Genomic DNA, 14,919 nt, shown 5'->3' with positions numbered 1-14,919 from the left:
ACACAGAATCCGAAGCAGGCTCCAGGCTCTGAGCGGTCAGCACAGAGCCTAACATGGGGCTCAGACTCAACGCACGAACCGCGAGATCATGACCTGAGCTGAAGTTGGTCGCTCAAATGACCGAGACACCCAGGTGTTCCTGTCTTTTATTTTGTTTTGTTTTAAATTGGGTCTCCGGCTCTATGTATTAAAATGCATTTTTAGTATATAAATTATGTAAATCTTTATTATTATGTAAATCTTTATTTTAGCACAAAAGAAAGTTAAAAGGGATTCACATACCTTTCTAGAAATGTATTCAAACCAAACTTTAAGGGTCTTAAGCGGCAATGTGGAAAAATTAGTTTTCTCAGGGTTAAGGTCTCAGAGATAAAGAAGAAATCAGTAACTAACCACAGGGTGTTGTTCTTAGCAACCAGGCTGACATCCTGGATTTCTTAGCATCTCACTTACTTCTAACACAATCCCTTTTCTTAGCTCATATCCAAAGGGACATTTCCATCTGAACACGCAAGGTGTTTATTACACTAGGAACTACCCAACATTTTGGTGACTATTGGATTTCTCGTTTAAACTTCTTTCTTCTGTGATCATCCAAACTCCTTATTTAACAGAAGCTGATCTATTTTCCCTTCATTTTGTCGTAACAAACTGGAATGTTCTAATTTGGCTGAAAATGTGTTTTGTGACTCGTACACTGACATAAAATCATTTTAGATCATGCATCCCTCCCTGGTTTCTCATCAGGTCTCTGCAGAGTTGACCGGGGCCTGGCCTTTTGACCTCCCTCCACCTGTGTCTTCACCTAGTAAAATAAGGGCTGGATAAAGGCTTCTAAGCATACTTTGAGCTCTGAGGCTCTGTGATCACCCAATTGGAGCAGACTTGGCTCCGTCTGGAAATGACCTGCTCAGGTGTCCCAGCCTCAACTGCAATGATACGCTTACCGACATAAGAGACACCCACTCAACAGGCTCGACAGCAATAGCTGCTTGTTTAGCAACATTTGGGCAATAGTAACAGCCATCTGTCTTGTCCTCTGCAACCTAGAAGCAAAGAATTAAACAAAGCAAAACAATAGCTATGCCCTATTTTTATAGCATGATGCAATAGAATGAACTGAAAATTGGTTTAGGTTTTAATGAGATTTGGACTTGCATCCCCCTCTACTGTTGCCTTCAGAAAGACAAGCCTCTGGAGGCACCTGGGTGGCTCAGTCAGTTGAGTGTCCGACTTCGGCTTTGGTCACGATCTCACGGTTCAGGAGTTGGAGCACTGTGTGGGGCTCTGTGCTGTCAGCCCAGAGCCTGGAGCCGCGTGCTCTCTCTCTCTCTCTCTCTCTCTCTCTCAAAAATAAATATTAAAGGCTCCTGGGTAGCTCAGTCGGTTGAGCCTCCAACTTCAGCTCAGGTCATGATCTCACAGTTTGTGAGTTTGAGCCCCATGTGGGGCTCTGTGCTGACAGCTCAGAGCCTGAAGCCTGCTTCGAATTCTGTGTCTCCCTCTCTCTCTGCCCCTCCCTGGCTCATGCTCATTCTCTCCCTCTCTCTCCCTCAAAAATAAATAAACTTAAAAAAATAAGAAAGACAAGCCTCTTCACTTCCCCAGGCTTCAATTTACCAGGCTGTCTATTTACTAATGGGAAAGAAACTCCTGAACACTTTCCCTTACTTTATAGAAATAGAGAAATTAAAATGTTCTTGAGATTCTGTATCGAATGTTTCGCTGCAATTGTTAATAAAATGAGTATTCTTATTTCAAATAAAAGCAGCCTTCCGATCTATATTGGAGAATGTCATTTGTCTCCCATGTTTTACTACGGATGACTTGGTGTTTTTGTGAAAATTGCCAACTATTTTCTTGATATGAATCTAGAGATCGTTACCTTGGCCCCAATTGGGGGGCCATCTTGTATCCAGGTGGCACACTGGCATTCATATTCATTTGTCTGCCTTTCACTGGTCACATACTCAGAGTCAAATCCTCCAGCAAACTAATTCTGGGCGAGTGAGTTTTTTAGCCTTTCTCTAATCGTGTCTCGCGATCTCGACAGGGCCAGGACTAGGTGGTCACATGAGTCCCTTCCAACTCCTCCCATCCACTCCCTTGACACAGAATGTCTGCAGTAAGGGGGATTTCCCAGTGCTGGGCAGCAGTTGCCCATCTGGAGTAAGTAGCAGATAAGAAAACGGAAAGCCTTAGTCAGGAAAGTATTTCTTCATCATCTCAACAGGCCGCCTACTGAATTATTTATATTTCAGCCTGAAAATGACGCTTAAAGGCACTGGTTTCCACTCCCCACATCTTGCTTATGGGTTGGGCATTTTTTAAAATCATGAGTCCTGGTCCAAGGTCTTAAAAAAATATATCAATCTCCTGGGCCCCGATTTTTTCGTTTTAAATTATAACAAGGCTAAGATCCTCCATATTCTAAGTGCTAGGATTGTGTGAGGTAAATGGGCATTTCATGGAGAAAGAAACTTCCTGAATTTAGAGAAAAACCTTGCATAGAACCATCCACAGAACAAAATCACTAATGAAAATGCACGTTCTCAGAGAAACGTACTTTTCACTTTCCTTCAGCCCCTCTTCTTAGCACTTGCACATTTACTGCCGTCTGTCTCTTGTGGGGGATTTTTCTCTCCCCTAAGCTGTCTAGAGGGCAGAAACCGTATCTTAAATACTTTATACTCTGCTATAATAACATTGCTAAATGCAGTAATATTTACTGTCATGAACGAATGAATCTTGTTAACATTTCATGTACTCGCAGAAGACAGTATCAAGTGTCCCTGCGGGAGCGTGGGCAACGGGTGAGAATGATTTGACGGCAGTGACTCTTAAATGAAACTAAGGGTAACCTCGGTGCAGAAATAACCAGGAGGACACGAGGCAGAAGACGATGTCTGTGATTACTCTCAGCCGAGTGATCTGAATCTTGGCATTCCATTAAGGGTTTCTTCACATGTACTCTGAACTGAATTACTCTACCATGAAACAGGGAAAAATCACGAAGCAGAAGGAAATTGGAGAACTAACATTGAGAAAAACAGCTGTCAGGCTTTAAAGGTTTTAATCCAGTCCCCAGTACAGTTTAATAATATGTGCCAAGTGGGTATTCAAAAATAACCGTAATAATGGAGGATGATAATGTGCATCAGTACTTTGGAGGGTGCAGTGGAAGAATTGGGCCTTAATGCCTTCAGTCCTGCTTTTAGCTCTGTCTCGAACTTGCTTTGTCTCCGAGGGCTAATGACGTGGCCATCTGTACCTCTAGTTTCCCCATCTGCAAAATAAAGATCATATCATTTCCTACCGAAAGTCTGCGGGCTGTGCTTTAATATCCTCCAGGGAAACATCATATATAAATACAAAGTAGGCATCGAGAAGCCAAATGCTACCAAAGGAATAAACTTTAAGGCAGAGGGTATTGTAAGTTAAAACTAATTGAGATTTTCTAAATAATATTCTAATGACTTAAAGTAGTTAATGCAAAGGTACTTACATTATGTTCACCTTAGATATTATTTTTTTCAATGTTTATTTTTGAGAGAGAAAGAGCATGAACGGAGGAGAGGCAGAGAGAGAGGGAGACACAGAATCTGAAGCAGGCCCCAGGCTCTGAGCTGTCAGCACCAGAGCCCAACACAGGGCTCGAACTCATGAACCGTGAGATCATGACCAGAGCCAAAGTCGGGCACTTAACCGACTGAGCCACCCAGGCTCAGTGCTGACATCTTAGCCCCACTTTAGATATTTTCTTAAGTAGATGTAGACATCAATTATAAATAAGTAAACAAACTCTGGAATAGTTTAATTCATTAAACTTGATATTTTTGTATAAATCTAAAATATTAAGTGGGCTCTAAATTTCTGAAGCAAACTAGCATTACTTAAACTTGCTCTTAAAAAATAGCAATAATTCTTAAATGCACTGTAATAAATACACCCCCAAAAAAGAAAGAAGAAATAGTTCTCCTAGTTACTGAGGAAATATGGGCGCGGGGGGGAAATAGAATTGAGAACACCCTATAATTGCCTAGTGCCTAGAGCCGAACCAAAGGAATTCTCTGAGCATTATTTGAGCATACCAGCCGAGAGCCATTGGCTACTCTGACTCTGAAAACCTAAATGGCCTATTTTTCTCAAATCCCTTTAATGATGCGTATGGTTTCTTCTCTTTTCTTTTGTTTACTCTGATGGTACGCTGCAAAATCTGGAAGTTTTTAAAAGTTGATTTGTATTTTTATCTAGATATGAAGAATGTTTTAAAATATAACAAAAAGGCTTAAAACAAACAAAGCAGTCCCAGAGACCAGGACCTGACATAATTTTAGCTGTTGGACAGTCACACATCTCCGTTATTTCTAAATATGTATATTCTACTCTCTTCTGCACTACCCATTTTGGACATAATTTGCTTCTTGTCAGGGTAGATGAGGATTGCTGTCTCCTACAATCATCCCGTCTACTTCTCCTCTACCTTCCCACTATCACGGTAATTTTGATTAACTCAACATTCATGGTTTACATTAATATGCCCACTTGAGAATGAAAAGAAGAAACAAAAAAAATAGCTCATTAAAACTTTTTTTGAGTTCAGAAACGACTTTTCAGTTTTTTATTAAAATGTAATTCTTCAAAGACTATAGAAATATACCTGGCAATGACCTGCTAGAAGTCAACCATCTGCTTCACACATACATAAGAAAGAACTACCCAATTGTGCCTCACCCGAATGCATTAGTTGTACATATATATTATCAGAACAACACCAAAGTGGCTACGTTTGACAATTCTTCCAAAGTAGACACAATTTTCTGACAGATTACGTTTCTCCTTGGTGGAAATTGTAACGATTGGGAAGATTTTGAATGATAAGCTTGAAGGGCCACCATTAACTACCAGGGCACGAAGCTATAGATGGCATGCAAAGGGCTGGGGGCAGGGGGCACACGGAGAGGATGTGGCAGTCCCCTGTTTGTGCTAAGAGCGCACGACACTGCAAGGAGACAAAACACAAAGAGGGAGGACTTCCCTCTTCCGAGGAAGGGACTTTGGGTTCATACTCTGGAATCACAAGACACCACACCACACCAGACATCACAAGAAACTCCCCACACATAGTCTGAGCTTCCGCCGAGGGCCAGGGGGCCCGTGTGGTTAAAGGAGGGGTTCCGTGAGGACCACCGCCCTTGGAATCGGAAGGAAGGTTGCCAGTGAGAATGCCTACTTTCACTCAAGCTTGCTCAAGGCACTGGATGGTCCTCCCCACATACTATTAACAAGAACAAAATGTCCTAGAGAGAACAGTGGAGCTGGCACTTGATTTGCCCTCATTAAAAGTAGAGTGTCACCTGTGGTTGGAATTCAGCCTGGTAAATCTACCCCAAAACGGACTTGAATTGCTTATAAGAGCCCCCAGGAAGCTAACCTGTTGAGGACACTGTCCTCCTCCTCCTCTATGCCCTTGGACTCCTGCTAAAACTTTGCCGGAAAAGAGGAAGTGAAGAGCTCACCTGGGCTAGGTGCTGCCTTGGCATTTAAAATGATTAAATCTTTCTCCCTGTCCCGTTCCTCTTTTGTGTCCACAACGCAGGGAGAACCATGGTTGTGCAAAGAGACTGAAAACGAGACTGGCCACACCTGGGTTCTGGAGTCCTCATCAGAAGGAAGCCATCTTTGTCAGACTTCTCTCCCTCTTTTGGGCAGAATCCCCTTTTCCTAATCAAGTATTTTTAGCTTGATGTTTCCAGAGGATCCAGTTTATACTAACTCTGCATTTTTAAATTATCTCTGAATCCCGAAAGTTTGCACAAGATCATCTTTTTCAATGCACTTCACTTCTACTGATTGCGACACAGCCCCTTTCACACGAGATCAACATCGGAAGAGAGAAGACTACAGGGTACAGACATTTCTGTCTTTCTTCTCTACCTCTTAACTTCTCTCCCCTTGGTTGAAAAATGCAATTTAATGGGGCAAGACCTGGTAAAGTGCTTGTAATATTTTCCAACCAACACTGCAGACATAATTTTCTGAGGCTTCAGTGATGTTAGAAGAATGTCAAGATAATCAAGAGAGTATCTCCTCGCTCACCCCCTGGCACAGCGGTTGCCATGTCTGTCGGATGGGGGTGGGACAGCCATTCCTTGTCTACAGCCCAGTGAAAGAGACGAAGGGCTTCAGGAGAAACTGAGTCATAAGATCAGGCCTTCTAGAGAAAAGGTGTCAGGTGTCAAATGCCAAGTCCCTATCTCCCCTGAAGATACAGATCAATATTAAACATTTTTAATACTTGTCATAGTTGAGTGAATCAAATGGGCATTTTCTTTGTGGCCACACCCCTCCATAATTATCTTGGGCTTCCCACAGAGGGCCCCTACTCCCTTTGAGCTCACGGATGTTCTTCTCTCCCTATATTTCTGCTGGGTCCTCAGAAAATGCACATGGAGGGCCCACTCCAAGCAAGGCCCTTTCCACACCATCCAGCTTTTGTCTCCACAGAGAGGAACGCCAACTTTATACCAAGGACACACATCACTGAGATAAATATATATACTCCCTCAATAAAGAGGACAATTGATTTTGTATAGGTTTCCCTCTCATTCCAAAAGCATTTGGCCCACACAGGAGGAGTCAACCCGTAGTTGGCTGCAATGAGATCACACAAATCGCAGGGCCAGCCAGAGTGAAGGGAGGGCAGGGGTGCGGGAGCTCCCTGCTGCTTCCAGGGATTTACAATCCTTACTAGGAATCCACCTTCGGGAAAATGCTCACTTTATTGTTTCTGCTCATCTTCCGCTCCACCCTGCCTACCTTGGGCATCTTTGTCTGAATAAGCTCCTCTGGGGTGTTACCCAAGGGGGGAAGCAGCCGCTTCTTGCTGTTTCGGGTCTCCGAGAGCCACTGGGGAGGCAACTCGAAAGGCCCAAAGCCAAATTGCAGAGAATACTTGTCGGGCAATGTTTCAGGTTCCGCGGGGGCCGATGGCGCCACCTGGGATAGAGAGTCCGCCGCGCCCAGGAGCGGCCTAGGAGGCGCAAACTGGGGATCCCCCTCTCCCTCCAGGCAGGTGCTAAGTATCTCCTTGGCCTGGAGGTCGGCTGAGCCAGTGTACTTGGCTTCACTCTCTTCCTCGTCCTCCGTGGGCTTAAAGATCTGCTGCTGCCCAATGTGGAACATCTCCAGGAGCTGGCTGCCCGAACGCAGGCTGGGCTCCAGGCTGGCGTCAGCCACCCCACCCGCTGCGCCCACCACATTACGGCGACTGTACCGGTGATGCAGCTGTATCAACGTGCCTACCAAGCACTTGCGGACGGATTTGTTCACAGTAAGAAAGAGCACAGGGTTCGCCAGCAGAGAGACTTTGGGCAGCCAAATGGCAGTGAGCAGCAAGAAGACAGACGTGTCGGGGACGTTGAGCACAGTCTGGTAGACAACCAGGGTGGCGTAGGGCACACTGCATAAGATGAAGACCATCACCATGGAGAGCAGGGTGGCGTGCAGCTCTGCCTCCCGCTGGGAGGCATAGGGGATAGAGATGGTGTTCTGCGGGGTCCGGAGAGCTGCTATGATGACCTTCTTCTTCTGGCTAGCGCTCAGGGCCCGTCGGATCAGTATCAAGAAGAGGAAGACCACAGCCACGGGCACGATGACGGTAGTGATGTTATAGATCAGCACGTAGACCAGGTGGCCCAACGAGTTGCTCCAGACTTCAGTGCAGGTGGACATGGCATAGATGTCGGCCACATTGGTCACTGCGAACACAGGAATGCTGGCCACCACGGCATGGGCCCAGATGTACATCACCAGTTCACGGGACTTGGCGTCAGATATCTTTCTCTCCAGCGGATAAAGAACTGAGTAGTACCTGCAAAATGCGCAAGCAAAATTCATTTCACAGGAGAAGATACTGTTTACATTCGGGGAATCTACATCACCAAAAGTAGGCGAGAGGGGGAAAAATGAGTCAAATTCTTTTATTCTGCCTAAGATACACGGGACCACTGGAGGAATTAGGAAGTCAGACTTTGGGGCACCTGGGTGACTCAGTTGGTTAACCCTCCTGCTTCGGCTCGGGTCACGATCTCACGGTTCGTGAGTTCAAGTAACGCATCGGGCTCCCTGCTCTCAGCCTGGAGCCTGCATTGGATCCTCTGTCCCCCTCTCTCTCTGCCCCTCCCCTGCTCACACTCTCTCTCTCAAAAATAAATTTAGAAACATTTTTTTTTTAAAGTTAAAAAAAAAAAAAAGGTTGGGGCGCCTGTGTGGCTCAGTCGGTTGAGCGTCCGACTTCAGATCAGGTCATGATCTTGGGGTTCGTGGGTTCTAGCCCCAGGTCAGGTTCTGTGCCGACAGCTCAGAGCCTGGAGCCTGCTTTGGATTCTGTGTCCTCTCTCTCTCTCTGTTTCTGCTTTGCTCACATTCTCTCTCTCTCTCTCCCAAAAATAAATAAAGATTAAAAAAACATTAAAAAAAAAAAAGGAAGTTAGACCTTAAGTTTTGAGGACTTTCCCACATAATAGAAGTACACTAGGCCAAAAAAAGTACCTTTTCAAAAAATGAGCAGAGAAGAGCCCTGTAATATAGGACTCTCAAGACTATAAGGAAAACAAGTAAATCATTTCATTTCATAGCTAGTTATAAATATTGCCACTAGCATTAGATCCCAAAGAGTGCCTTCAATATAAAGGATGTCTCCCCTCTACGTAAAGACATCTATTTTTTCAATTTAACGGTAAAGGGTAACTTGTAAAAAAATTTTACAAGGGCTAGAAGAGCGTAAGTGCAATTTTCAAAGCCACTAAGAGAAAGAAATTTGTGTACAGACATATCCAAAGCAGCCTTGGGCCACAGTGCACGCATGGATATCATTAGCATCTACAAGCCGCCCAGGGCAGATGAGCCCCATGTGAAGGACAGACTCTGACAAGGTCCTTGCACAAAATCAATTCAACTGACAAAAATTATTCCTGCTCAATAGCCATTGTTCCCATGATAATCACTCAGTGACCCTAAGAACAATTACGTCTAAAATGCCTGCACAATTAGATTTTTGTTAAAATCAGATCAGCCCTTTCTTCCTTCAAGCTTCAAAGCGATCAGAACTGCAAAAGCACTTTGTTTCAATATTACCAACGATTTAGGGAAACTGAGTAATTCTTCAGACCCTAAGAACCATATCTGTCATGAAAGGGCTGCCACCAGCCATCAGACCTATGGTGAGCATAGGTCTCTGTGGTCAGCTAAAGCTGGAGTCGACCTTCCACCTCTATTAACATTCATCACTTATGGGGTCAGATAAGCATGCGTGCCTCCCTGCCACAAGGATCTCTGAGCACCACCTATATGCCAGGTACTGCACCAGGCACTGGGTTACAAAGATGAAAAGACACACAGGAACATCCCTAAACTCCATGCGGAAAAAAGGCATGCAGATGAGCAATTATGACAGGAGATGATGGCTCTTCTAGAGGTGTGCACAAAGGAGGTACCGGAAAAGGAGCACCTGGGAAAATGTCAACAGAAGGTGGCACCGTGGTGGAGTCTGGCAGGGGACAGGCTGGGGGGAGAATGTTCCAGGCTGAGGGAGATACGATGTAAGCACATGACCATGGATGATCAGGCATGGATGGAATGTGGTGAAATGTGTTCTAGATCTCTTTCTGGGAGGGAAAGAAAGAGAAAGAATTACATAACAAAGAGTTATGCATGCCCTCAACGTCTTTCTCTGAGTATGCATACATTTCTAATCACAACTCATCAGTCCACTGTAAAGGTGTTGTGCCCACACATGAACACATTCCCATTTAGCAACTGACAGGTAACAAGACCAGGCTCCCACTGTGTATTAGAAAAGCACACGGGCTCGCTATAAATCATTTTGTTAATGTTTACATCACTAGAAGATGATGTAGGAAGTGGCCTCCCAACTAACTTGCTGACTCAGGGCCATGACACAAATATCTGAGAAAGAAGTGAGAGAAAGGATTGTCTTCCCTTCATCTTCATGCACGCCCTACTTACACTTGACAGTCATCTGTTTCTCTGTATAATAAAATAGGATTTTTTTTACCAGTCTTTTTTTTCCTACTAAAACGACTTATGTACTTTTGTTTTTTTTAAATCATAGCAAAAATACAATAGATTTTTGGCTGAAAACAGAATAAGGATTTCTTATTGTTTACATATTTTCTTGTCTAACACTGAGGGCCCAGAACCAACCCTCGGGGATTACTGCATAGCTTCCAGGCACGATGGCAACATGTTCAGAATCCTGTGTTCACACTCTTACTGCATCCTATTGTAAAAATCTTCCAGGGCTCATAGCAGCATGATGCACAATAGCCAGAAAGTGGAAACAACCCAGATGCCTGTCAACTAGTAAATGGGTGAACAAAACATGGCATATCCACGCAAGGGAATATTTATTCAACAATTAAAAAAAAAAAAAAAAAAAGAATGGAGCAAAATTTTAAGAGTAGATTCTGAGAGTTCTCCTTGCAAGGAAAAACACCACATTTTTTTCTTTTCTTTTTTGGGGGGTCGGGGAGTTTCTGTACAAGACAATGGATGTTAACTAAACTTACTCTGGCAATCATTTCACAATATACGTAAACCTAGTCATTCTGCTGTATACCTTGAACTTCTACATTGCTATACATCAATTATATCTCAACAGAACTGGGGACAAAAGGGACGAAGCTGTAAAGCTACTGCATGGATGAACCCTGAAAACATTAAGCTGAGTGAAGGAAGCTCGACACAAAACAACAAGTCGAATGACTCCACAATAAGATATGTCCACAAAAGCAACAAATAGAGACGGAAGGTAGGTCAGTGGTTGCCTTGGTCCATAGGTGGGAAAGGGAAGTGACTGTAAGCGAGCAGGAGGTTTCTTTTTAGGGTCATGGAAATGTTCTAAATGTCAGTTGCGGTGATGGCTGCACCTCTCTGTAAAAATACGAAGATTCATTAACTTGTACACTTAATATGGGTGAATTTTATGACATGTAAATAGTATCTCCACAAAACGGTTGAAGAACACTTTCAAGAAAGAAAAGCCCGGGGCGCCTGGGTGGCTCAGTCGGTTGGGCGGCCGACTGCGGCTCAGGTCATGATCTCGCTGTCCGTGAGTTCGAGCCCCGCATCGGGCTCTGTGCTGACCGCGCAGAGCCTGGAGCCTGTTTCAGATTCTGTGTCTCCCTCTCTCTCTGACCCTCCCCTGTTCATCCTCTGTCTCTCTCTGTCTCAAAAATAAATAAATGTTAAAAAAAAAATTAAAAAGAAAGAAAGAAAGAAAAGCCCATCTCGCAGAGGGAAGATGGAAGACCTCACCAAGCAGGTGGCAGGAGTGTGGGAAGGACCCCTGCTGTGAACATGGAATAGTTAAAACACAAAATGCATTAGGGCATCCACCCGAGTGTAAGTGGACTTTTCACTCCAACCTTACCTTGTTCGATTCCAGGGCTGTGCGATGGCACTTTCCAGATATTCAGAGACATCTTGCTGAGCATGGAAGAGACACGCACGGCAAAATGGCATGACATGGGGCACGTTCAGCTTGCTGAAGGGATTCAGTGATGCACATAATCTTTTTTGAATGAAAATTAGTTGCCAACATTTAAAAATAGTAAAACTCAGGGCACCTGGCGGATTCAGCTGGTAAGGCATGCCACTCTTGACCTCAGGGTCATGAGTTCAGGCCCTACGTTGGGTGTAGAGGTCATTTAAAAAATAAAATCTTAAAAAAAATAAAAATGGTAAAACTCCAGATTTCTGATTTCTCTAAGAAAATAGAAAGTCCTGCCTACGGAGTCTAGATACCCACAAAGTAACAAGTAGCTGCATCTGCTGGGTTACTGACCCCTATGAACAGGAATGCAGACACAAAACACCCTGGCCTGTGACATTTGGCTTTGTCACCTGCTTCTGCTGACCCTGTAGATGGTGAAATTCTAGTGATAAACTCCCAAAGAGCTACAGTGGCTCCTAGCAAGATCTGACGGTAAAATAATTGCAGACAATATATCTAAGGAAAGCTGTGCCAATCAAAAGGGAAACCTCAAGGTAAACAAATATTGGTGCAGCCTTTCCAAGCACAAGCCATAAATAATTCACTTAACTTTTCTTACTACTGAGGAACCTTAGGCTCAGAAAGGTTAAGCCACTTTGCCCAAAGCAACCCAGCAAAAAAGCAGTGTGCGTAGGACTTAAAGCTAACTTAAGGCTCCAGAGCCCTCTCTCTTACCCGCAAAGTCAATGACTCCTCTTAGTACACTGGGGACTTTGTGTGACTCTGTGTCCTTCCATGCAGATGACCCTGGGCAGTTGATTCAACCAGAATTCCAGGTCTGAGGCTGAAGTGACTCCACAGATTGGTTCTGTAATCCATGCCCTCATAGATCATTAAGGAATTAAGTGTGTTTTGAACGGACAATGAGTTTAAAAATTCCAAATTCATCCAAAACGTAGTTAAATTTATCAATGGGGATAAAGCCAGAGAGCCAACACTTCCCCTCAGGAACTTTTCCTCTCTGTAAATCTTGAAATCGAAAGTACTCATGGATGCAAAATGCTTTCCAGCTTTTGTCTGCTTGTTTAGTTCTATTCTCTAAAATGTATTATTATCTGAAATGGTCTTCACTAAGTGCTATCAACAAAAAGAGAAGACAGGAAGCCGTTGATTACTGAAATCTTCACACTTGACCCTGATGAATTTGATCAAATTATGTATGATGGCAGTAGCTAAAATATGATTCATTTCCAAATGAACACCCTTACAAAGAGGATGGGAAGAGAAAACAACCACCACCACAGTATAAAGGCTTGGAAATAAATCCTCCGGAGGAATTCTGCCATTGTCTTGCCAACTCCAACTGGTTATATAGTCATTTGTTAAATAACCACTGGACTGTTCCCTTTTTCTTCCAGAAACATTTTCATCCTACATCAAAAAGCACTAATTGCAGAGTTATCAATCAGGTGTGCAATCTACTACAAATTGCAACGCCAATGCCACCAATTCCAACCAAGCTGAAGCAACATCATGATCCAGTCTGCCCCAGCAACTTCATGATGTATCCCCCACAAATGCCACATCTTCTCTAAAGGTCTTATTTTCTGTAGCTGCCGTGAAATCAACATGACTTTTGTGAGTCATCTGTTTCAAACGTTCATTCTCTTTCACTTGACCCCAAGCAGACTACAAAGCAAAGTGTGGAACACCAACTATTTGCCATTTTGCTTTGTGATGCTAATATTTCCATGCACTTGGGAAAAAAAAAAAATGTGAACCCCTGGCTACCTGATCTTACCTGTCCAAGGCAATGGCAGGGAAGCTGAGGATAGTCACGGAGCAGAAGACTTTGTGCAAAAATTTGACGACCTTGCAGAAGAGCATGGTGTAGATCCACCAGCAACAGTGAGGACTAGTGCTAAGGATGATGTCAAAAGGCACACACACCAGGCTGGCACAAATCCCAGAGCAGGCCAGGTTTTTAATGAACCTGTTGGTGACAGATTTGAACACGGTTGTGCGGCAAGTTGACCATAACACCATGAAGTTTCCTGGCCAGATATGCAAAAAAAAAAAAAAAAAGTTTTTTAAATTAAAAATAATAAATTAAATAAAAAGAAAGAAGACAAAAAAGGAAAAAAAGAAACAGTTAAAAAAAAGATTGAAAAGCCATTTGAGAGTTTATTTCAAAGAATCATTTAAATACTTACATATTACATTGTCAATGTGCGTAAAATTATTAAATCACTTATGTATACACCAAAAAGTCTAGGAGAAATTTTAGTGGTAAGTTATTTAACTTTAGACTTAACAGTATAAGGTAATGATTCGGTCTCATCTGAGTATAAAGAATTTGCTACACATTACTTAATCTCAGGCAGCCTACTTTTACCAAGTTTGCGAACAACCTCCATGTTGCCAAACTCTGCAAGACAAATAGGACGCAAGCCATACGTGCCATTAAAAACTTCTAGTGGCCATATTTTTCAAAAATAAAAAGAAGTAGGTGACATTTTAAGATTATACTTTATTTAACCCAGTATCCCAAACATTATCATTTCAACATGTAATCATTACTTTCAAAAGTACTGGTGAAATATTTTTCATTCTTGATTTTGTACCTGTTTCTGAAATTTGGTATGCACTTTTTCAGTGTTTATTTATTTATTTATTTTTTGAGAGAGAGAAAGAGAGAGAGAGAGAGCGAGCAAACTGGGGAAAGAAGAGGGAGAGAAAGAATCCCAAGTAAGCTTTGCGCTGTCAAAGCAGAATCCAATATGGGGCACCGACCGTAAGATCAGGACCTGAGCTGAAAACAAGGGCTGGATACTTAACCGACTGAGGAAGCCAGGCATGCCGGGTGTGCATTTTTTAAACTGAAACATAATTGCCCTATAATATCATATTCATTTTAGGTGCCCACGGTGTACATTTTATTTTACGCTTACAACACATTTCAATTTGCACTAGTCGCATCTCAAGTCCTCAATAGCAACTTGAGGCTCCATACAGGTTTGTACTGTTGTAGACCTCCAGCAGCAATGACACATCTTTGAGCACTTCCCTATTGCGGCTTCCACAGGCCTATACTCTCCTGGTTTTCTCCTACCCTCTCACCTCTCATTTTCTCAGCTACCTCTCTCCTCACTTAAAACTCAATTATTTGGTTCTAAGAACTTGAATCAGACCACAATATTGGGAAAGGAGCACCCACACTCAATGCCTAATTGACCACACATAAGAAAATGTGTGTACATATACACTCTCTCTCACATTCTCACTCACACTTACAAGCACATGAGCATACACATACATATGCAGACACACAAATAAACACACAACAAAGTAAGATAATTATATATTTGGTCATTTCATCCTATTAGCTCTTTAGATTCTTT

At 43.1% G+C, this 14,919-nt stretch overlaps 1 protein-coding gene across 1 annotated transcript in view; it reads right to left on the bottom strand.

Annotated features, from left to right (window-relative positions):
* Positions 1 to 3,910: 3,910 nt before the first annotated feature.
* Positions 3,911 to 14,919, bottom strand: part of GPR176 (G protein-coupled receptor 176) — a 125,963-nt gene continuing 114,954 nt past the window's right edge. Inside the window, exons 2-3 of the mRNA XM_027066912.2 lie at positions 13,320 to 13,572; positions 3,911 to 7,873 (exon numbers count right to left, since the gene is read on the bottom strand). Of these exons, the coding sequence (XP_026922713.1) occupies positions 6,751 to 7,873; positions 13,320 to 13,572 (1,376 nt within the window). The 3' untranslated portion in view covers positions 3,911 to 6,750. The remainder of the gene's footprint in view (positions 7,874 to 13,319; positions 13,573 to 14,919) is intronic.

This window comes from Acinonyx jubatus, chromosome B3 (assembly GCF_027475565.1).
Source record: "Acinonyx jubatus isolate Ajub_Pintada_27869175 chromosome B3, VMU_Ajub_asm_v1.0, whole genome shotgun sequence".
Lineage (NCBI taxonomy): Eukaryota > Metazoa > Chordata > Mammalia > Carnivora > Felidae > Acinonyx > Acinonyx jubatus.
Note: the sequence above shows the minus strand (reverse complement) of the source record. Positions and strands in the feature narration are given on the sequence as shown.